At 38.3% G+C, this 23836-nt stretch overlaps 1 protein-coding gene across 5 annotated transcripts; it reads left to right on the top strand.

The window, feature by feature from the left end:
- Positions 1–375: 375 nt before the first annotated feature.
- On the top strand, positions 376–23305 carry LOC113071515 (3-phosphoinositide-dependent protein kinase 1-like). 5 transcript variants are annotated; one of them, XM_026244861.1, is made up of 15 exons: positions 376–487; positions 16067–16291; positions 16521–16563; positions 16657–16794; positions 16914–17058; positions 17155–17252; positions 17530–17605; positions 17696–17764; positions 18175–18271; positions 18361–18534; positions 19666–19746; positions 19972–20168; positions 20477–20534; positions 20725–20877; positions 21822–23305. In XM_026244861.1, the coding sequence occupies exons 1-15, from the start codon at positions 464–466 to the stop codon at positions 21927–21929; spliced, it is 1686 nt and encodes a 561-aa protein (XP_026100646.1). In that variant the 5' UTR covers positions 376–463; the 3' UTR covers positions 21930–23305. The 5 variants fall into 5 exon arrangements, with proteins under 5 accessions (XP_026100646.1, XP_026100644.1, XP_026100645.1 ...); XM_026244859.1 differs by lacking the exon at positions 376–487 and having other exon boundaries at positions 15621–16291; XM_026244860.1 differs by lacking the exon at positions 376–487 and having other exon boundaries at positions 15622–16291; positions 21837–23305.
- Positions 23306–23836: the final 531 nt, after the last annotated feature.

Consider the following 23836-nt stretch of genomic DNA (forward strand, 5'->3'; position numbering starts at 1 on the left):
CAAGCAAAAAGTAAATAAATAAATAAATAAATAAATAAGAAAGTAACTATAAATAAACGTTAAGAGGGCAAACTTCTATAAAGGTAAATGAAAGAGTGCAAATAAATACATATGTAACTATAACTTTGAGCAGGTAAACTTATATCGTGGTACATGGGAGAGCATAGCAAATGCATGCCTGCGATCACATTTGCTTCAACAGCAAAAATAAAGTTATCCACAGTATAGGCTAGCTGGAGAGATGGATGGCTCAAGGCCGTCAGAAAAGCGAAATGCGATCTCTTTTTTTATATGTCTCCCTCATTAGCCGCGCTGTGCCGCCCTCTGCTGTCTAGAGCGTGCACTGCGCTTGTCCCTCCGCCGCGCGAGCGCTTGTTGTGGTGTGACGTCAGAGCTGCAGCGGCCATCCACTAAAGCTCTGCAATGACAACATTACTGAGACATCATCCGCCTGCAGCCTTCCATGGCCAAGACCAAGAGACAAGCTGTGAGTATATGATGAAGAACACAGCACAACACTGAATGAGAGGATGTCCTGGAGCCGCATCTTCATTCACACTGTCTAAATTAGCCACTTGCTTCTTCTAGCTAAGCAGCTTAGTGTTTTGGAAGGGGTTTCACTTTTGTTAGTCTTATTCTGTAAATGTAATTCAAATAATTAAAGTAATTTGTTTGTTTAGGCGTTTTGGAAGACGAAGGGGCACGGGCTTGTATGTTTCAGCATTCCCCAATTTTTATGTTATGAAAAAATCATAGAAAAAATAAAATAAATTCCGTGCTTTAACATAGTTCATCGTTATTGCATGTAGTTATGCCATTAGTTATATACAGTGTAATTTTATTGTAGTTACTGTGCTTGTTTTTAACGTAGTTTGTCAGCTGACAGGCTAAAAACAAGCAGCAGTGCTCGTGAACATGCCAGAGGAAGTGACGCAGCAGCGCACAGTCGGTCAATGAAAAAAAAGGATTTGTTTAATTTGTTTAAGGTGTCTGTACAGTCAACTCATGAAACCGCTCTCACTAGAGACATGTTAACACTAGACAAACAACAACATGATATTTAAACGGCTGTACACCAGCTAATACAACTCAAAAGGCCACTCCGACATGATGTAAACAAATATTGCTCTTCGTTAGTCATACCTGATTATTAACACCAATTAGCCCATATGCAGATTCGAGCAGTTGTACTAGGATACAACAGTAAAACAGACTGCAGAACTGAAGAAAATTACATTGTTTTTCTTGTCAATTTAGCATTTTATGGGTGCTTTAAAATGATTGTTTTACATTTTACAGTTTACTTTTTCTAATGATATTTGTTGCACAAACTTACAAAACAAAATTTAGAAAACAACATTTTACACTTCATGGTCATGGAAAACCTGGAAGAGTCATGGAAATGGATAAAATCTTAAATAATGTAAATTTCAATAACAGATTTTCTAAAAAAATTTTTTTAGAAGCATTTAGTCTCTTTTTAGTAAATAAGTGTGTTTCTGCCACAAAAAAAAAGAAAAGAGAAAAAATAATTTATCAGTTATGCAATAAGTAAAATTAAATATTTTAAGTCATAATAAGATTCTGACAAACAGTTGAAATTATGACAAATTGACAATTATGCGGTTTTAAGTCACGGCAGTCAAATTCTGTCAAATGAAGTCATTATTTTTATCTCGTAATTTTGTCTTTTTATCTTCTCCTTATTATATCTCATAATTTCGACTTTACGTGTTATGACTTTATGTGGCAGAAATGGAATTTCATGTATTACATATTATCTGGCAGTAAATAAAAAAGATAATTTAAATATCTCATTCTAAGATTTAGATGGAAAATACACCACAGCAGTATCCACACATTGATGTTTTAAAACTTCTTATTCAGTATCACAATTTAATTCACTAAAATTTAGGAGCTAGAAGAAAAGACCCTGTAAATACTTCCACCAGATCAATAGCCTGGCGCTAATTAATACTACATTTAATTAGACTAATGCAGCTGTACTCGGAAAATTGTGTTACCACATGTGTGTTAGGTTGTTGTTTGTGTGTCCACCTATTTGATAGTGAGCCACAGCACATGCAGGAAATTCAAGCTGCATCTCTTACCTACAAATGCACTGAATAAAACAGTTACTCAGAGTCATTGTGCACAGCTGTGTGTGTGCTAAACAAGTGTTTAAACTCTCAAAGACACGATCTGACATTTGCAGCTTGTATGTCTCGAGATATTTGGCATCAACAGAGATGTTGTCACTCAGTGTCTCACAAATGTTTTAACAGCAATATGCAGACAGGCTAGACATTGTCTAAATATATGCTGTCATCTGTCTTTTTCTGTGTTTGATTAAGATTATGATTTGTTTTTTAAAAACCTAAAAGCAAGGTATTTGTCTAGACCTTCATGAATGTATATTCCTCGTCAAGGCACTTTATGACCAGGCTTACGAACTGGTTTGCTTTCACGCTTATTTTGGCAGCCTGTCAACCTTTACTATAGTGTTCGTTCATGCATACAGTGCCACTATTTGCTTTTTAAGTCACCCAATGCTGGCTGTTAAAGATGTCATGTCAGGGTATTGTATTTGTTGACTCTATCAAAACTCAACTTCCTAATGTAGTTGTAAATGTGACTTCCAGGAAAGATGTCCGTTAAGCGATCAGATTACAGCGTGATACACCATTTTGATGGCATTGATCCTGAGGGAGGTGGAGGACTTATTCCACAGCTTGTAATCATTACTGTTCTTTTAGCTATTGTGTTTATGCCACTCCCATTTATATTATTAATGTGCCATAAAGGAAGTGATGTTACCTGTTAATACTTGAAGTATCTGTTCAGTTGATCCTTATATAAACACACACTACAAGTCAAGTTTCTCATGATCTGATATACTGACAAACATAATGACTATGTGTGTATCTCTTCAGAAACCAAATATTTGAAATTTAAATAATTTAAATAATTTCACATTTATTTTTAAAATAATAATAAATAATAATAAAACTTTGGTATAACATAACTATGACAAAAAGTCATTATAAGATAAAAAGTAAAATGAAAGATTTATAAAAGTCATTAATACCGGTCAAAGTTATTAGATATGAAGTTAAAAAAATTAAAAATAAATCATAATTTATAATTTTATATCTTCTTATAATTATGGCTTAGTATTTCATAATGTTTACATTTTATGTCATAATTATGATTTACCAAAACATGAATTTATGTGGAGGAAATGTCTTTTATTTATTCGATATATAATATGACAGTACATATTTTGATCATTTAAATATAAATAGTAATAATTAAAACAAATATATGTATAGTTCTAAGAATTAAGATTATGTAGAATGGCTGTTTACCAAAAATGCATAATGCATTTTCTCATACTATTAATGACTTATTAATAGTTGATACTAAATTAATATTCTAAATAGTATTATTCTGAAATGAATGAATGAATAAAATAAATATAAATAAATAAATATTTAATAAAATAAAATAAAATAATTAGATGGTTTATAAAAATGTTTGACTGGTGCTGCACATGTCATAGATTTTCTTATTTTTTCTTTTTTTCTTAAAACAAACGATGTACAACAGGGAAAAAAAAAATCAACAGGGGTAATACAAAGAGGAAAAAAAAAAAAAATACATACATTACTAATACATACATCCTTATTATGTCAGCCATTTTCACATTTACACTGAAAATAAACTCTATGACAGCTAGAAACAAAAAAAATCTAAATAAAATAAAAATTGAAAAGCATAAAAAAAGCCTTTATTGTTCTTTGTCCCATTTTTTTGTTAATGCTAATTTTTGCCAACTATCTGATTGTGGCCTGCTTTTATCTTTTGTCATATTCTTAGTCAATAAATAATAATGTTTTAGAAACATAACAAATAATTCTAATTTAATATGTTTCTCTCTTTTGAAAATAAAATATTTACCAAGAAGCACAATGGTATTTAACCACATGTTTTCTTCTTCATACACAACCCAAATTATATATATTTGTGACATAAGTAAAGTAAGTCCTTGCTCATATAACCAAGCTGCCACCTTTTTGCGAAGAGCAAAAAACGCAAACGCCTAGATGTGTATTTGAGTCAATTAATATTGTTTTCCAAGCTGGAGAAATTGCAGATACCGTAATTTTGAACAAAAGTCTCCATATATTGAAGTAAAGGATTCATAGCTAAGAAAATCTCCTTTATCATTCAGTAAGTCATTTACAAAAAGTACATTATTATTTAAAAGAGACTGCCAGTATACAGGTTTTTTTATCTATGCAAATATTTGCGTTTAGCCACAATATCTGCTGTTTAATCTCTAATATATTATCTGGCGTAGAAAACTGAAAGCAAAACCACATAAACAAACAAGTTGATAAAAAGGATAAAGTTTGGCTATTGATGATGCACCACATTGCGCTATGAATAATTTAGATGAAAACCAGTGTTGGTTATTATATAATCGTTGGATCCAAGCACCTTTTGAAGCCATATCAAGTGTAGCAAGACTCTTCAATCCTAAACCTCCATTTTCACGTGTATTACACACATGTGTATGTTTTATTTAGTCAGTTTTACCATTCCAAATAAAATTAAAAATAACCTTTTCATATGTTTTCATGAACAATGTATCGGGTGAAGGTAAGGCTTGCAGTAAGTATGTAAATTGTGAAAGTATCAATGAGTTAATTACAGTTATTATTCCAAATATAGAAAGATATTTTAGAAAAGTAGATTTTCTTATTTAGTATTTTATTTTTAGTGCTGTTTGCAGGCATTTTAAATTCCTTCTAGCTTTTAATGTATCATAATACTATCAATATACTGTGTATATGGCATGATCTAATTTTGTGTGTGTGTGTGTGTGTGTGTGTCAAGCTCCTGCAGCATCCATATTGTCAGTTACTGGCAAAGGGACAGTCCTCTTTAGTTTCTGTGGTTAAGTGTGTTTGGCAAAGTGGTATTGGAGAAGTGCCTTATGTAGCAGGTGTCTGGAAAGTACCAGGGTTTTACACTAATAACATAACCTTTTAGAAGTTTTTTTTCTCTCTCTCTCTCTCCACACTTTTCATAGTAAACCAATGAGGACTGATCAGCTTGTTGTGGGGAAGCAGGTCTTCCTTTATTTGCATGGCTTCGGGTGTTATCTTAAAACTCAACTGCCTCATGTTGATACAGATATACCTTTATGTGTACAAAAATACATACATGCGCATGTATATATATATATATATATATATATACACACACACTGTATATAGCATAGTAGTCCAGTAAACAACATGCTCCTAATTAGATAGATGAATTATAATATTAGTCTTGTCTCTCAGGTTCCTCTTTGTGAAGATAGACACTGATAGTCTATAAATGCGACATTGCCCCATATGAACATAAAATGGCATTTACAAGTAAATAGATAAAGATATACAAGGCATTCAAAATTTCTAAATCCCTGGTAGCTCTACAGTACGTGCAGGCATTCTTCAGGTTTTAGTAGCCCAAAATTAATTTAACTAGCCCCAATAAAAAAAAGACATTGGCTAAACTTTACTTTGAACAAATCAGCATGATCAGCAAAAACTAGTAGCATATAAGTATTTAATGATTCACTAAACTTACGATGCAATGCAATTCACAATACAGATTAAACAATAGAATTTTCTTACAATTTATTTATATACAAATGTTTTTACAAAATGAGATTTAACACCAATTATAAATTAAAAGGTGTCCTTTTATTATTTCTCAGACAAAATGCTGCATATTTCTTTGTGAAATTTAAATGTTAAATAATAAAACTAACTTGAAATTTGAAAACAAATCCTAAACTAAAAGAAATCTTTTCATATAAACAAAGGCTTTGCCTGTGTTCTATTTAAAATCAGAGGCAACAACTGCATTTGAATTACTATCCAAAAATATGCTAAATACATGTTGTTTAGGTTGTATAATTTAAAAATTTGAAGTAAAAACAGAAAGGTCTGATTTTAGCTTTGCTGAATGAGACGCAAATGCCACTCTCTGACAGCAGGTGGCACTTATGGAACAGCGGGTATTTATAGACTGAATGCACATATCCAATATAATTAGTGATGGGAAGTTCCGATGATTTTAATGACTCAGATCTTTGAGTCTCATTTAGTAAAATTAATAAATCTTTTTTTCGAGACATTTCATTCATACACTACAAACAATAAAATCGCTATAAGAAACTGAAAATATTCATTGTTTACCTGGGTTTTTAGTCTATAATTAGCTCACTTTCACCTCATATCTGACTTCTTTGGATTTGAGTCGATCGTTCATCACCTGACAGCCCCATAAACTTAACCAATGCAGTCTGAGCTGGAAAGAAAATTGATAAATTAATCTCTCAAATCTTTTGAATCTTTCATTCTTTTGTCACATGATGTGACAGAGTTGGATAGAGAAAATCGTTAATTTACAAGTTTCCATACAAACGGGTGCATGGTTATTATTATTAGAAGAAGAATCAGAATCAGAATGAGCTTTATTGCCAGGTATGTTTACACATACGGGGAATTTGTTTTCGTGACAGAAGCTCCGCAGTACAACAGAATGACAGCGACAGAACATAAAACACATAATAAAAGAATAAAAAATACAAAAAAGTAGATAGTGAATGACAATATACAAATGACAATTGTAGGCAGGTATATTACAAAATGCAGTTATGTATGTACATGTGTATTATGTGCAAAATTTAAGTGTATACTAAGTATGTGTGTTAGATAAATAAAGTGTATGTGTATATAAATATAAAGTGTAGTGTGTTCACCCTTATTATCAGCTGTTCATAAGATGGATTGCCTGAGGGAAGAAACTGGTCCTGTGTCTGGTCGTTCTAGTGCTCAGTGCTCTGTAGCGTCGACCAGATGGCAACAGTTCAAAGAGGGAGTGTGCTGGATGTGAGGGGTCCAGAGTGATTTTGACTGCCCTTTTTCTCACTCTGAGAAAGTACAGTTCTTGAATAGAAGGGAGGGTTGTACCAATGATTCGCTCAGCAGTCCGGACTACCCTCTGTAGTATTCTGAGGTCAGATTTAGAAGCTGAGCTGAACCAGACAGTTACTGAAGTGCAGAGGATGGATTCAATTATGGTGGAGTAGAACTGTTTTAGCAGCTCCTGTGGCAGGTTAAACTTCCTCAGCTGGCGGAGGAAGTACAACCTTTGCTGGGCCTTTTTCACAATGGAGTCAATGTGAATGTCCCACTTCAGGTCCTGAGAGATGGTGGTTCCCAGGAACCTGAATGACTCCACTGCAGTCACAGTGCTGTTCATGATGGTGAGTGGGGGGAGTGCAGGGGGGTTTCTCCTGAAGTCCACGATCATCTCCACTGTTTTGAGGGTGTTAAGCTCCAGGTTGTTGAGAGTGCACCAGACAGCCAGCTCTTTTACCTCCTGTCTGTAAGCAGACTCGTCACCGTCCTGAATGAGGCCGATGAGTTTGGTGTCGTCTGCAAACTTCAGGAGCTTGACAGAGGGGTCCTTAGATGTGCAATCGTTGGTGTACAGGGAGAAGAGCAGTGGGGAGAGAACGCAGCCCTGGGGAGCTCCGGTGCTGATTGTACGGGTGCTGGATGTGTATTTTCCCAGCCTCACTAGCTGCTGCCTGTCTGTCAGGAAGCTGTTGATCCACTGACAGACGGTGGTGGGCACGGAGAGCTGATTTAGTTTGGGCAGGAGGAGGTTTGGGATGATCGTGTTGAAGGCCGAGCTGAAGTCCACAAACAGGATCCTCACATAAGTCCCCGGTCTGTCTAGATGTTGCAGAACATAATGCAGTCCAATGTTTACTGCATCGTCCACAGACCTGTTTGCTCTGTAGGCAAACTGAAGAGGATCCAGCAAGGGCCCAGTGATGTCCTTCAGGTGGCCCAGCACCAGTTTCTCAAATGACTTCATAACTACAGACGTTAGAGCCACAGGCCTGTAGTCATTTAGTCCTGTAATTTTGGGTTTATTAGATATGGGGATGATGGTGGAACGTTTGAAGCATGAAGGGACTTCGCACAGCTCCAGCGATCTGTTGAAGATCTGTGTGAAGATGGGGGCCAGCTGGTCAGCACAGGATTTCAGACAGGCTGGTGTAACACAATCTGGGCCCGGTGCTTTTTTCCTTTTCTGCTTCCAGAAGACCTGGCGCACCGCATCCTCGCTGATCTGAATTGCAGGTGCCCCACCTGAGAGGGGGGATGCAGGAGGTGTGAATGGTGAGAGTGCTTGATTGGAGAGGTGTTCAGGATGGGTTGCAGGAGTTGTTAATGGTGTGAACGGTTGTTTGGAGAGGGATTTGGGGCTGGTTGCAGGAGTTGTGAAGGGTGTGAATGGTTGTGTGGGGAGGCGTTCAGGGCAGGTGATGGGTGTTCTTTCAAACCTGCAGTAAAACTCGTTCAGATCGTCTGCCAGTCATTGATTCTCTACAGTGCTGGGGGGTGGTGTCTTGTAATTGGTGATGTTCTTTAGACTTTTCCACACTGATGCGGAGTCGTTGGAAGTGAACTGAGTCCTTATTTTTTCAGAATAATTCCTCTTTGCCACTTTGATCTCCTTTTCCAATGTGTATTTAGCCTGTTTATACAAGACATTGTCCCCCTTCACGTAAGCATCTTCTTTGGCCTGACGGAGCTGTCTGAGTTTTGCAGTGAACCACGGTTTGTCATTATTGTAAATTAGTTGAGTCTTTGTAGGAATACACATATCCTCACAAAAAACTGATATATGATGTTACGGTCTCTGTGAGTTCATCCAGATCAGTGGCAGCAGCTTCAAAAACACTCCAATCAGTGAGGTCAAAACAAGATTGTAAATCCTGCTCTGCTTCATTAGTCCATCTTTTTACAGTCCTTGATACAGGTTTAGCTGATTTTAGTTTCTGCCTGTAGGACGGTATAAGATGAACCAGAAGGTGATCAGAACGTCCCAAAGCTGCTCGTGGAACAGAGTGAAATGCATCCTTTATTGTGGTGTAACAGTGATCCAATATATTACTGTCTCTTGTGGGACAAGTACCATGCTGTCTGTATTTTGGCAGTTCATGGGACAAATTGGCTTTATTAAAGTCCCCGAGAATGATTAAAACAGAGTCCGGGTGATGTTGTTCTGTCTCTGTGATCTGATCAGCGAGTTTCTGTAAAGCTGAGCTCACATGCACTTGTGGAGGGATGTAAACACTGACCAGAATGAACGAGTGAAACTCCCGCGGCGAATAGAACGGCTTGCAGTTAATGAAGAGTGTTTCGAGATTTGAGCAGCACGTCTTCTTTAACACAGTTACATCTGTTCACCACCGTTCATTGATGTAAAAGCATGTCCCGCCGCCGCGCGATTTCCCAGTAGATTCTGATTCGCGATCCGCTCTAAACAGCTGAAAGTCCGGCAGATGGAGGCGTTTCCTGAGTCTGACGAGCGCTCCCGCTCGCTTCCCCCGTCTGCGCGACCTGAAGCGTTTGATCAGCGCCGCTGCTCCTCCGATAACAATGTTCAATAAAACGTCTGAATAATTGAAATCCGGAAAAACATCTTGTGGTGCGTTCTGCCGAATGTTTAGCAGTTCTTCCCTGGTGAAACTTATGGCAGGAATATAACTAAAGACAGGACAAACTAACAAAAACACAAAAACATATGCAGAGCTCGTCACGGAGGCAGCCATCCTGTATCGGCGCCAGTAGTATTATTATTATTATTATTTATTATTATTATTATTATTATTATTATTATTATTATTTACTCTTACAGCCACAACCATATCACCCTGCAGCCCAAGACTGTTCGCCCACTGAAGCTAAGTAGGGTTGAGCCTGGTCAGTACCTGGATGGCAGACCTCCTGGGAAAACTAGTGCCGCGTTTCCACCACAGGAACTTTACCCAGGAACTAGGGACTTTGGCCTGGTACTTGGTGTTTCCACTGAAGGAACCAGGAACTAAATAAAGTTATGGCTAAAATATGGCCTTCAGAAAGTCCCTGCTGGCGAGGTGGTACTTTTTCAAAGTTCCGAAACTTTTGGGGGAGCGGGACTTGGACGCTAAACATCATGATTGGTTGAGTTCATGCAGCATTGGTTGAGTTCAACCACCATTTATTCAGATCATTTTCAAAATATTACTGTTATTGTGTCATGAAATTTAATTTTTAAAAGTATTTCGGGCGAGAATGTAGTTGTTTAAAACTCAAATCTGTGGTTTATTTATAAAGACAGCGCCTATTTAAAAATGTGTTTCGCCGATCTCGGAGACGGTGAGCTCCACGCAATCAGTGAGCGCTCAGTCCTCATGTATCCGCCGAGAGCAGCCTCACCTCGGCTAGACCTTCTGATGTGTGCCGCTGTCACTGATGTCTCTTTAGTGGTAAAACATAAAATGTAATTTGTTTTGGGTAACTCTAACAGGTTATCTTTGGTCTGTATTTAATTTATCTATATGTTTAAAATGAAAATAAAAAAGGCAAATTTATATAATATTTAGTTTCATTGTAATGGCTGTATATATACACATATCCCTGAATTAAGTACATTTCTGCAACTGTTATTATGTTTAAATGAAAACGAAAGGAGGCAGAGGGGTTTGATATCCTATTTCGTTTTATTGTAAATATACAGTGAGGAAAATTGCAGTAGCCATGGTCAGCTGACTGAAGTTATCAAGTACTCTGATGTTTGCAGATGTACCGGATTTGCATCGTCGAGGACATCACACTCCCGAGTCGAATGCACAAAGTCTGAACTACCGAGGATGCACATCCAAAATCAGCATACTTTGTATTGAGAAATGCGCGCAGACATACGTCAACATTCTTTTTGCCTAATCTTCCTGGTACTTTACACCACGGTGGAACGCAGCAACAGGTCTGGGGGGAAAATAGTTCCTGGTACAAATCTTCCAGGTAATTTTGGTGGAACAATGGCATCTGTTAATGCTGGAAGAGGTGTTAGTGAGACCAGTAGGTAGAGCCCTGCATGGGCCTCAAATTTAGGCCCGAGATGCTCAGGCTCGTGTCCGGCAGCTTATCAGAATTACTGGCCCGAGCTCGCCTTTTTTCCCCCCTTCTTCCAAAACAAGCTACTGTTTCAGCTATTAAAAATAGTTTTGTATGTAATGGCAAAATTATATTTCATATTGTTTTTTTTATTAAGTTAATTTTGATACATTTTTTGTTTGTTAAATATAAGTTCCCTTTTGAATGTTCATTCTTGTTATGTATGTATGGGAAAACTAATGTTTTCCTTTCTGCTGCTGCACAAACCAATGGTGTTTCAGCCCACCAAAAGGGGCGGGGCAGACCGCTCTATAAGTCGGTCCGTAGCGCTATTCATCAGATTATTCTCTTTCAGTGAAGAGGATACTCTCTTCGCTGACTCTTCTGCAAGAAAGAAGCCATGAAGAAGCTCTTGCTCTGCTCACTGCCATGGAAGAAGCCGAAAGCAGCGACATAAGCATCACTGCAGGCATCCGGCATCCGGAGCAAAAGAGCAAATTTCCTAGAGCAAATTTCAGCATGCGTTGCTTCAAATGTCGCGCCGCAAGTGTGGTTAGTGTGGTTCGATGAAGATGTGCACAGCAAGTGCACCACCTGCCTTGGCCTCACCCACGCAGAGGCTGAGCTCGCTGATGGCTCGTGCTCTTTTCAGCTCCGCTGTTAATGGGCTCACTGAACGGTTTTCAGAGGCTCAGAAGACTTCGCAGGCGCTGCATCACTTCCTCACTAAACGCCCTGGCACCGCGGCTGTGGGCCGCCTGAAGAGCCCCGCAGCAACAGCCTCAGCCGTAGATGGAGCCAGGGATGAAACAGCAACCCAGGCTGGTGAAACGCTTTCCCTTCCCGAAGGGTCAAGGTCATCAGAGGCGTTGTTCAAACTTCTGTCCCGGACAACAAAGGTATTGGTCAAGAAATTCTCACACATATTTGCCCCGAGGATTGTTTTGACAGTGGATTTGAAAGAGGCTTACTTTCACATCCACATAGCCCCCTGTCACAGACCATTCTTGATATTGGCATTCGAGGGAGTGACCTATTAGTATGCAGTCCTTCCGTTTGGACTGTCCCTGGCCCCATGCACTTTTACGAAGTGCATAGACGCGACTCTGTCCCCTCTCAGGTAGATGAGAATCCGCTTATTGAACTACCTCGAGGATTGGCTGGTTTTAGCCAGATCAGAATGGAAACTGAATGCTCACAAAGAGCTGCTGCTCATTCACTTAGAGCGCCTTAGGTTGGTCATCAACCCATGCAAGAGCCAGTTGTTGCCTAGATGACGAAATGTCTTTCTGGGAATGGTTCTAGACTCTGCCCTAATGTAGGCGTGGATCTCGCCGGATCGGTCCCTGATAATTCCGTGATTTACGGCTTCCCTCGATCCAGGGACGACACGCCCCCTGAGGATTTTTCAGAGGCTGCTCGGCCTTATGGCCACTGTCGCCTCTGTAACTCCACTGGGCCTGCTACACATGCAGTCCCTCCAATTTTGAGTCCCACCGAGCGTCAACCTCCCACTCTCTCTCGTGAGGCTAATAAGGAAGTGACTAAAACTGCAATTCATCGACTGGCCGCTTGAGGCTGGCTGCAAAAGGGAGTCAATCCCATCGACTCCCCATGTTAAAATGCCCAACTTTACAGCAGAAAAAAAATGTTTACAGCCTGGTTAAAAAAATTATTTTAGTCTACATAGCTAATTTTGCCCTTTATGACAACTGTGAGGGGGGTGAATTTTTATATAACTCATCCGTTTAAATTATATTGAGACTTAAAGTTCTGCATAATTAAGGGCATGGCCACTTGAGTGACAGGTGGATTGCCGCTGCTGACACTGCCGTCGCACAAGGTGACCGTGGCTTCAGCTAGTAGCTCCCGAGTCTTGTGGTGACGCGCTGCCAAGATGGCGACGGCCCGCTCTGCACACTTTAGGCTTCAAAAACACACTTCAGGAGACTACGGGTGACATCACGGACACTACATCCAGGTTTTTATACAGTGTATGGTCCCACCCCACACTTTGCGGTTAAAGAGATTTCCGGTCAGGGTGGACCACCACTGTATCAGAGCTGTGGCCCCCTGGTGGACCACTCACCTGTTTCAGACAGGCGTGAGGATGGTCTCCTAAGTCTCCTGTATTCCCTCCTTTCGGCCATCAAAGGCCACCACGTCCTGGTCCGCTCAGACAGCACAACAGTGGTGTCTTATATCAATCACCAAGGTGGTCTCAGGTCTCACGCCTTATACAGATTGGTTCGTTGCCTCCTTCTCTGGGCACAGAAAAAACTCCTCACGCTAAGGACGGTTCATGTGCCGGTGAACATGAACCTGGGAGCGGACATGCTGTCCAGAGGCAAGGTAGCTGAGGCGATTGGGCGCGGCAACCTAAGACGGTACAGCGAATTTGGGAGATGAATTTGGGAGGTCTTTGGGAAGACCGAGGTCAACCTCTTCGCCTCGAAAGACAATTCTCATCGTCCAACATTTTTCTCAATACAGAGAGACATCCTAGCCCACGACTGGCTCAGAGCTCGCCTGTATGTGTTTCTTCCTATCGCCCTGATTCCCCAGATCATCAGGCGGGTCAAGGAAACCAAATGCTCCCTCCTCTTAGTAGCTCTGCTCTGGGGGAACCAAGCTTGGTTTTCAGAGGCCGGCCATTCAATAGGCAGAAACGACTTGTGCGAGGAGAATGAATCCTCCTCGCCTTCGGACTGTGCCGTGTTGGGACTTATCCATGGTCCTACGGCCCTTCTCGTTGCTTTGGCATCGGTTAAGCATGTGGGTGACTTACAAGTGCTGTCGATCAGAGCCTCGTGTCTTGAGTTTGGGCTCAATGACTGCAAGGTAATTTTGAAACTGAGAAACGGTTATGTTCCTAAAGTGCTCTCTACTCCCTTTAGAGTGCAAGTAATATCCCTATTGGACGACGAGCAGGGGCCGAGTGCTCTCTGCCCTGTTAAGGCTCTGAGAGCCTATGTGGAACATTCTTAACTGTTTAGGCAGTCTGAACAACTGTTTGTTTGCTTTGGAGGCCACCAGATGGGTCTGCTGGCTACCAAGCAAAGACTGTCTCGCTGGATTGTTGATGCAATAGCTCTGGATTATGCATCAGAATGACTGGAATGCCCTATTGGTGTGAGAGCCCACTTCACAAGGGGAATGGCCTCCTCATGGGCGTGGTCCAGTGGCATATCTATCATTGAGATCTATGCAGCCGCCGACTGGACGTCGCCATCCACTTTTGCCAGATTCTATAACTATGACTAGTTAGGTACGCAGGAACTAAACAATTTAGGGCCTTATAGGTAGTTAATGATAATTTGTAAATGATATGGAACTTAATAGGTAGCCAGTGCAGAGACTGTAAAATTGGGGTAATATGATAATATTTTCTTGACCTCGTAAGGACTCTAGCTGCTGCATTTTGGACTACCTGTAGCTTGTTTATTGAAGATGCAGGACAACCACCTAGAAGTGCATTACAATAGTCCAGTCTAGAGATCATGAATGCATGAACTAGCTTTTCTGCCTCAGAAACGGGGAACATGTTTCGTAGCTTGGCAATGTTTCTGAGATGGAAGATTGCAGTTTTTGTAAGATGGGAAATATGGTTTTCAAAAGACAAGATTTGACTGAAGTCCAGATTTTCGATTGTAGAGGAAGTAACAGTACATCCGTCTAGTTGCAAACTGTAGTCTACTAGATTCTGTGTACTGTTTTTTGGTCCAATAATTAATATCTCTATCTTATCCAAATTTAATTGTAGAAAAGTATTGGTCATCCAATCTTTTACATTTTTAACACAGTCTGTTAGCTTAGATAATTTAGAAGTTTCATCTGGTCTCGTTGAGATATATAGCGGAGTATCATCAGCATAACAGTGGAAACTAATCCAGTATTTTCTAATAATATTACCAACGGGAAACATTTAAATTGAAAATGGAGGGGGACCTACGACGGATCCTTTAACGACCCACAAGAACGACCCATCACTAAATATGATGCACAGGAGATTTCTGTTCTCCACTGTATACGTTCACTTAAAACATAACCGACTGTATTTATGAGAATACTTGAGAAAACATAGCATCTTGAGGCTACGATATAAGGATGTTGTTACCTCGACAAATTGATCTTGTGACCACGACATAATATCACGTTCCCACGAGTTATTATGTTGTGGCCAAGACAAAACTAAATGAAACGACCATGTCAGCTCAGGGCACTGCAGAAACGCGACTCTCTCAGAAACCAGCGTGTAGCTCCGAATGCACACAAATGTTTTAAAACGCATGAATGTTTAAATTGGTTTAGAAACAAGTGCAAATGATCATCTATGATCCGATTCACCCCTACAAGCGAATGAACAATGCAAATCAAGATAGGAATTTTATATCATTATTCATGATAGGGCGTTGGGCGGGGCGGCCATACATTTTGGTAGCCTGACTGGAAAACACAATAGCCCTGGGATGTCAGGCCAGCAATTTTGCGAGCCCTGATAGATTTGTTTACAAGAAATAATTCTACTGTAGTGGCTTGGATGTTTTTTAAAGTAAGCATCCAGTATTCACCCAAAAATGAAAATTTGCTGAATATGGGGTTTCCCAATTTCAGGCCATCCAAGTAGAGGAGTTTTTTTCATCATCAAAACAGATTTGGAGAAATGGATCATTACATTACTTGCTCACCAATAGATCCTTCTGAAGTGAATTGGTGCAGTCAGAATGAGAGTTTTAACAGCTGATAAAAATATCACAATAATCTGTTGCCATAGACCATAGACTCTTGTCTATCTACATTAAACTTAACCAGGGTAAATATTTAGCATTCTCTGCAGCATAAACAAAGGCAGGTGTGAGTGAATGAACGTGTGTACTCGTAATCGTGGGTGAAAACATACACAGCCCTCCCCTCTCCGGAAGCTCTACTGTACTTTATCAGCTGCTGGTTACTGCCTCCAAGGTGGTTTTGTTCCTCATTGCATATGCAGCCACATGTCTGAGTCTGTGCTATGTTTGCTCTCTGTGTGTGTTTTGCTCATTCAGTACGATGCTGCTCCCATCAAGCCTAGCGTGGTGTTGTGTTCCTATGCTTCTTCATCAATGGTAAGGACTCAGCTGAACTCCAGGTTTCCTCATTGTCTCAGTATGGAGGTCCGCGGGGGTGAGGCAAGCGCTCAGCCAAAGACATCTACCATCAAGCCTCCACAATCACGCAAGAAGGAGGATTTCAGCTTTGGGAAAATTTTAGGAGAGGGTTCCTTCTCAACAGTAGGTACAATTTTTGTTTAAGTAGCCTGCATTTCAGAAGACTTCTAAATAAAATGCAATAAAATGTTTAATACTTGTTTCATAATTAACCATTTTTAAACAGATTTATATTATTTTGGTGGGTCCAAATAGCCAGTTTAGTTAGTATTTTTGTTAGTTGAATAAAAGTAAAAGTTTACAATGGCTTCATTGATTTTTTTTGTAATAGCTGTATATATTTTAATTGCAGGTTGTGCTTGCAAAAGAACTGGCCACAGAAAAGGAATATGCAAGTAATGGGCATTATATTGTTTTAAATTTTATATATACATATATTTATATGATCGTAAATCAATGAATTAAACTGATGTACAATTGTTTTCCAGTGAAGATTTTAGAGAAAAATCACATCAGGAAAGAGAATAAAGCACACTATGTGATCAGAGAGAAGGATATATTGTCAAGCATAGATCATCCATTTTTCGTAAAGCTCTTCTTCACGTTTCAAGATTCCCATAAATTATGTATCCTTTTCAGAGTAAAACTATAGTGTTGAGCTGTGAAACTGTGAAATTAAATCAGTTGTGTGTTTGTGAAACTCATTATTACTTTGTTAAAATGTTCTTAACTTCTAATCCATCAGATTTCGCCCTCAGTTATGCAAAGAATGGAGAACTACTTAGATACATTTGCAAAATAGGCTCATTTGATGAGACTTGCACAAAATTCTACACTGCTGAGATAGTTTGTGCACTCGAGTACTTGCATGCAATGGGAATTATTCACAGGTAATTTACACTTTTGACCAACAATATGACCCTAGGAATAATTTCGTACTGCATTTTTTAAATATTCATTTGAATCTTTAAAAAAAATTTATTTAGGGACCTTAAGCCAGAGAACATTTTACTGAGCGAAGACATGCACATTCAAATCACGGATTTCGGGACAGCAAAACAGTTGTCAGCAGACAACGTTCAAAGTAACTCACCATTATTAAATATTTTGTTGAATTTTTTTTTGCTCTGATTGTTGTCTTTTCCTAACGACTGTCGTTAACTTCCTTCAACCCCCTCGTAGGTCAGGCATGAAACATTTGTTATCTGTAGATACACTCTCAAATAACATAAATATGGGACAGTCTATATTTTTTCTTTGTGCAGATTTATGAGTTGTCAGCACAGTTATGGCCCCTGAAGATATGTAATGATGTTTTGCACACCTAAATCTGCTCTTAATATCAAGACTTGTCTTTACAGCAAGAGCCAATTCTTTTGTTGGCACTGCACAGTATGTTTCTCCAGAGCTGCTGACTGAAAAATCAGCCAGCAAAAGGTTTGGGGATTTAATGTGCATTATTACTAGATTAAGATTTCAAAAAGTTGCATTGAAATTGTTTTATTTTCTGTGATATTTCTCTTTTAGTTCTGACCTCTGGGCACTGGGTTGTATAATCTACCAGCTGGTGGCTGGTTTACCTCCGTTTCGAGCCGGGTAAGTTATTGATCAGTTTAGCTTCAGTTCAATTAAACATTCAAAATAATGTGGTGATGATGCTTTGCACTTCAGCTGAAGTGCTGGTGGTTGATCACTGTTGTAATTGCAGTTTAAAAAAAACATGGTGTGAAATAACAGGAAGTGTTGGCTTTGGTGTTTATGACTTGTTTGTGTAGACAGTACAGAGGGCTTCTGAGGAAACCCCAACCACTGGGTCACATGACCCACTTGCCGTTTTGGTTACATTACAACCAATAAATTGGCTTGGACAGCCGTTAAAAACAAAACACTCAACCACGTGACTAACTTAACCCTTTCGTTTTCTCTCAGCTGATTCAGAGCTCTTGGCTGCAAACCATTCCGTTGATATTGAGTTCAGTTAGTCATTTACTTTTGTCTTTCAATAGGAATGAGTACTTGATTTTCCAAAAGATAATAAAGCTGGAATATGAATTTCCTGAAAAGTTCTTCCCTAAAGCTAAAGATCTGGTGCAGCGACTCTTGGTAAGGATCTTTGTTTCCATTACCTATCATCACTTTCAGGCCACACGAGTTATGTTGAAGCACACTCATTGTTTTCCTTCTGATTTCAGTCTTTGGACCCTAGAAAGCGGCTAGGATGTGAGGAAATGGGTGGGTTCAATCCACTGAAAGGCCACATGTTCTTTGAGACAATCTCATGGGAGAACTTGCCGGTTCAGACTCCACCCAAGCTGACCCCTTACCTACCAGCCATGGCTGAAGATGATGAAGACTACTATGGCAATGTTAGTTAGATTTATCATACCCATTATGCACAATACTACAAAATTACATATATACAGTATTTTGATTTGTTTGTTTGTTTGTTTTTGCAGTTTTTCTTTTCTTCTTTTTTGCGTTGTTTTTTTTTTCTTTTGTATACTTTTGGGTTACGTTTTGTTATGGTTTTTATTTTGTTGTTTTTGTTTGTTGGTTTATGTGTTTTGTTTGGTTGTTTTTTGTTTTGAATTTTGTTATTTGTGTTTATTTGTTTAGTTTGGTAGTTTTGTTATGATTTTTACTTAATTTTTTTGTGTCTTTTGTTTTTCATTTGGTTTTAATGCCTTTTTATTTTTTATCTTTGTTTTATGTTCATTTGGTTTTGTTTTTTATTTTGTTATTTTTGTATCTTTACTTTGTGTTTGTGTGGTTGTTTTTTATTTCCGGTAGTTGTTTTTCCTTCTTTGGTTTGTGTTTCGTTTGGTTGTTTTTTTATTTACTGGTAGTTGTTTTTGTTTCTTTGTTTTGTGTTTGTGTGGTTGTTTTTTTATTTACCGGTAGTTGTTTTTCCTTCTTTGGTTTGTGTTTCGTTTGGTTGTTTTTTTATTTACTGGTAGTTGTTTTTGTTTCTTTGTTTTGTGTTTCATTTGGTTGTTTTTAATTTACCGGTAGTTGTTTTTGTTTCTTTGTTTTGTGTTTCGTTTGGTTGTTTTTAATTTACCAGTAGTTGTTTTTGTTTTTTTGTTTTGTGTTTTGTTTGGTTGTTTTTAATTTACCGGTAGTTGTTTTTGTTTCTTTGTTTTGTGTTTCGTTTGGTTGTTTTTTTATTTACCGGTAGTTGTTTTTGTTTCTTTGTTTTGTGTTTTGTTTGGATGTTTTTTGTTGCATTGTGTTTTGGTTTTATTTAGTTTTTCGCTTAAATTGTTTTTGAAAATAACCTCATGCATTATGTTTTAAGAAATCAAAATTGATCACTTATTAAACCTATAAAAACTGGGTTACACTTCACAGCTAACATTGTTTCTCTTAAGTCTGGATGAAATCAAAATTGATCCTATTTACTTAGCACACATTAATAGTCTTGTGCAAGTTAATCCAATGAAAATGACTTTGTTTTTGTAATATCGTCAAAATCTAAAAATATGCTTCCCATCTAGAATGGTGTTTCTTCTAATGACGTCAGCTTGAAGGGTTGTGCAGAACATCCTTATACCCTCTCATCTGACCGTCAACCTGCTGTGAGCTAGAGATGGTGCTAAAGTCAAGCCCTGCCATCTATTTTGTTTTCTCATTTATTATTCTTTTTCACTCAATGTAAAATTGGCCACGAGTTCAGGTTAAATTAAAGTTACATTTTTAAGTTTCTAAAGTTGGTTAATAGTACAAATTGAGAGCTCATAAATGCAGGCTCGCTGGGTTTTTTTCACTGTGTACTGATTTGCTGTTTTATTTGAATCCCGCAGTATGAAGATCTCCTCAGTCAGTTCAGCAGCCTGCGGGTGGTCCCATCCAGCTCATCTCAGATCGTCCCACTGAGATCCTGCAGCAATATTGAGCAGTATGTCCATGACCTGGACAACAACTCCTTTGAACTGGACCTGCAGTTCTCCAGTGAAGAGAAACGACTTCTGCTGCAGAAGCAAACTAGTGGCAACCCTTGGTATGTTACAAATTCATTCAGAAATTAGTTTTCCTGCTCATAAACATTCATTCTGGTTAAATATTAAGTGACAGTGCAGTTTAAAACCACATTCATTTAGTTATTACACATAGTAATAGAGATTATAAAGGGTTGCGTGTTTATGTGCTAATAATTATCTTTTTCTATCTCTTACATTTCCTGTTAGGTTTTTATTATTGCATGTATTAAAATGAACTCTTGATCATTATAATTCTGTTTTCAACAACACCAAGTAGGCCTAAATGCCAGCATTTTATTAACATCTCCTTTTTATTTCTGTCTTAAAGGCACCAATTTGTTGAAAATAACTTGATATATAAAATGGGACCAGTTGACAAACGAAAGGTAAAACATCTTTATCCATAGTTCTTAATATTTTATGGTACCTAGAGTGAAAAACAGGTGCATGGTTTTCTTTTTTTAAAGCGTTGAATACAAAAACAAATAGCACCCTCTTTTGGCTGTAGTTGATAATGACAGTAAATGTTTTTTACCCTTTTTTTGCGTGTGTACTAATATATAATTTTTTTTACAGGGACTGTTTGCTCGACGCCGTCAGCTTTTACTGACAGAAGGGCCACATCTATATTATGTGGATCCTGTTAATAAAATACTAAAGGGGGAAATTCCATGGTCTCCAGAGTTGCGTCCCGAGGCCAAGAATTTTAAGACATTTTTTGTCCATACGGTAAAAAATCTAGTATTTTTAATATAGATACATAAGTAGTTTTATATAGATATTTCTAGAATTTATTTGTAGGCTATGATGTTACAGTTATTTGACTAATATTGCATTCACTAGAAGCTTTATGGATGGTATCAAATGAATAGTTAACTCAAAAAGGGACATTTTCTGAAAATGTACTCCCCCACCCCCAGGACATCCAAGATGGAAATGAGTTTTTTTATTCTTCGGAAACAGATTTAGAGAAATTTAGTATTACATCACTTGCTCACCAATGGATCTTCTGCAGTGAATGGGTGCCGTCAGAATGAGAGTTCAAACGGCTAATTAAGACATCACAATAATCCACAAGACTCCAGTCCATCAATTAACATCTTGTGAAGCAAAAACGTCTTGTATTTATAGGAAACAAATCCATCATTAAGAGGTTATAACTTCAAAATGTTGCTTCCCGCTAAAATATGAGTGCTTTATCCATAATATTGCTTTTTCCAGTGAAAATCTGGTCTGAATCAGGATTTGTTTCTTACAAACACATAGCTTTTCCCTTCACAAGATGTTAATTGATGAACTGGAGTTGAGTTGGAGTTTGGACTCTCGTTCTGACGGCACCCATTCACTGCATTGCATACATTGGTGAGCAAGTGATGTAATGTTAAAAGTCTGTTTGGATTTAAAAAAAAAAAAACAAAAAAAAAACAAAAAAAAAACAACAACTCATCTACATCTAGGATGGCCTGAGAGTACATTTTCATTAAATTTTATTTTTTGAGTGAAGTGTCTCTTTAAATGTATCATACTTTGATAAATGCATCATACTGAATGATTAGTAAATGTAATTTATATGACGTAGTATTAACATGGTGCTCCAAGGTTACATATCCAGAGAGAAACATGGTAATATCATGGTACTTCTTGGGACTTAATACTGCTAAATCTTTTCATAGTTTTCTCATGTGCAGCCAAACAGGACATATTATCTCATGGATCCCAGTGGTAATGCGGACAAATGGTGTAAGAAGATTCAAGAGGTGTGGGGAACAGTATATCACTAATAAGAAACTACCAGCATGCTGGGGCGTCAGAAGACCACTGGAGTCAAGGCAAGTCTTAAAGGTCTGAGTCCTTCACCATTCAACTACCAATCAGCTAGTCAACTGTGTATTTATGGGACTAGTGCATCAGTATTCCTTCTTGAAGTAAAAATATGTTTTTCTTAGTCTTTTTGGCATATTTAGTAGATGTAATATAAAATCAAAGATTAGTCAAACTCAGCAAATCCACAATCTGTACACCATATATGTGTATGTAGATATGTATACATGTGTATATATAGGAAGTATCACAAGAGCTTGGGGAAAAAACACTCAATCTGTTGACTTTTAAAAAATAATAAGGATAGCTATAGAGGACACTCAAATGATCCTACAGGTCAAGTACATATTAAATTGATACACATATCATTAATATATTTATATTTATTCTCCAAGTCATGTTGTCCACCTTTATATTATCATATTTCATGCAACTATCATCATCTGAAAAAGAATCACTTTTGAGCCGTTATATTTAGTCTGAAATGTACCCAGCAGTGGATTTATTAGTGGTTTCAGATGTGAAACTTGCACTGGGTTCCTTAAATCTGCTGTTTATATTTGATTTATTTTATACTTTGATTTGAAAGTAAGTACTTGACTAGGTACGTTACCCAGTATACACAGCAAGTGAGCAGCGACAAAAGCGGATGGCTGTCAACAGTCACGTTTGGTGGTGCCGGGTGATTCTCTTGCAGTGTAAATATGGTGTTATACCTACGGGAATTGAGCCGGGAAGAGGATTGCAACTGTAAATAAGAGCTGTGTTTGCAGAAGCAATTTCTGAACATTTTATTGTACATTTAAAAGGATGTAGGTCCAGCACAGACTAACGAAAATGCTGTAACTAAGTGAGAACCGAGCTCAGAAGTGTGTTTTCCATCTTCTGTTGTGTTTTATCCTTGCATTTTTTGAGGAATTGTTCAATCGTGTGTTTATAACACGACTAGGTTTGTCATCGAATATAACTGTGATGTACAGCTATTCAGAAAGTAACACAGTGTTACTGGATTTGCACCTTGTATAATTTTATTCTTGTATAAGAGCATTTGCTGGCAGTGGCTCAGCCTGTAGTACCTAATATATAATTTAAATTCTAATATTAAGAGATTTTAATTGACTCATGTTCAGGGGCCACATGTTGTAAATATTGAGATGTAAACCTCTTGAATGTAAATGATGGCTGTATTATTTTGTATGTGTCCTAATCAGGTCACTTAAATTATATCAGATTCAACGTTTATGCCCTTGCATATCTGTGCACCTTAATGATACTGAAGATTGTCCAGGAGAAAAATCATGCTAAGTCTCATAATAAAAGTGTATATGAAGAGTAAGATCCTTCTGCTTGTGTTTCTGACATGTGTGAGACAGCAGTGCTAAGTCAACCGCTCCCAATAGACTTTCCATGCCTTGTCCATTTGGCTCTCTCATGCATGCTGGCTGTTTAGATTTCTCAACATCTTGCATTGCTGAAATGAGATCATACCGAATGAACTCAGCTTTACAGGTTTTAGGTAAACACATACAGTAAGAGAACGCCCACAGGCTTTCCTACACAGAAAAACAACAGCTATGAGAAACACATCTCACTTTATACTGTAGCAAAAAATAAAGTGAAGTGACTTACAGCCAAGTATGGTGACCCTTACTCAGAATTGGTGCTCTGCATTTAACCCATCCAAAGTGCACACACACAGCAGTGAACACACACCTGGAGCAGTGGGCAGCCATTTATGCTGCAGTGACGGGGAGCATTCGGGAGTTTGGTGCCTTGCTCAAGGGCAACCTCAGTCGTGGTATTGCCAGCCCAAGACTCGAACCCACAACCCTAGGGTTAGGAGTCAAACTCTCTAACCACTAGGCCA

This window comes from Carassius auratus, unplaced genomic scaffold (genome assembly GCF_003368295.1).
Source record: "Carassius auratus strain Wakin unplaced genomic scaffold, ASM336829v1 scaf_tig00007487, whole genome shotgun sequence".
NCBI lineage: Eukaryota > Metazoa > Chordata > Actinopteri > Cypriniformes > Cyprinidae > Carassius > Carassius auratus.

Coding starts and splice junctions, on each gene's coding strand:
- LOC113071515 (XM_026244859.1), top strand. CDS start 16,016: ATGTCTGAGTCTGTGCTATGTTTGCTCTCTGTGTGTGTTTTGCTCATT. Junction 17,765..18,174: donor TTACCTCCGTTTCGAGCCGG/GTAAGTTATTGA, acceptor GTCTTTCAATAG/GAATGAGTACTTGATTTTCC. Junction 19,747..19,971: donor CATCTGACCGTCAACCTGCT/GTGAGCTAGAGA, acceptor TGAATCCCGCAG/TATGAAGATCTCCTCAGTCA.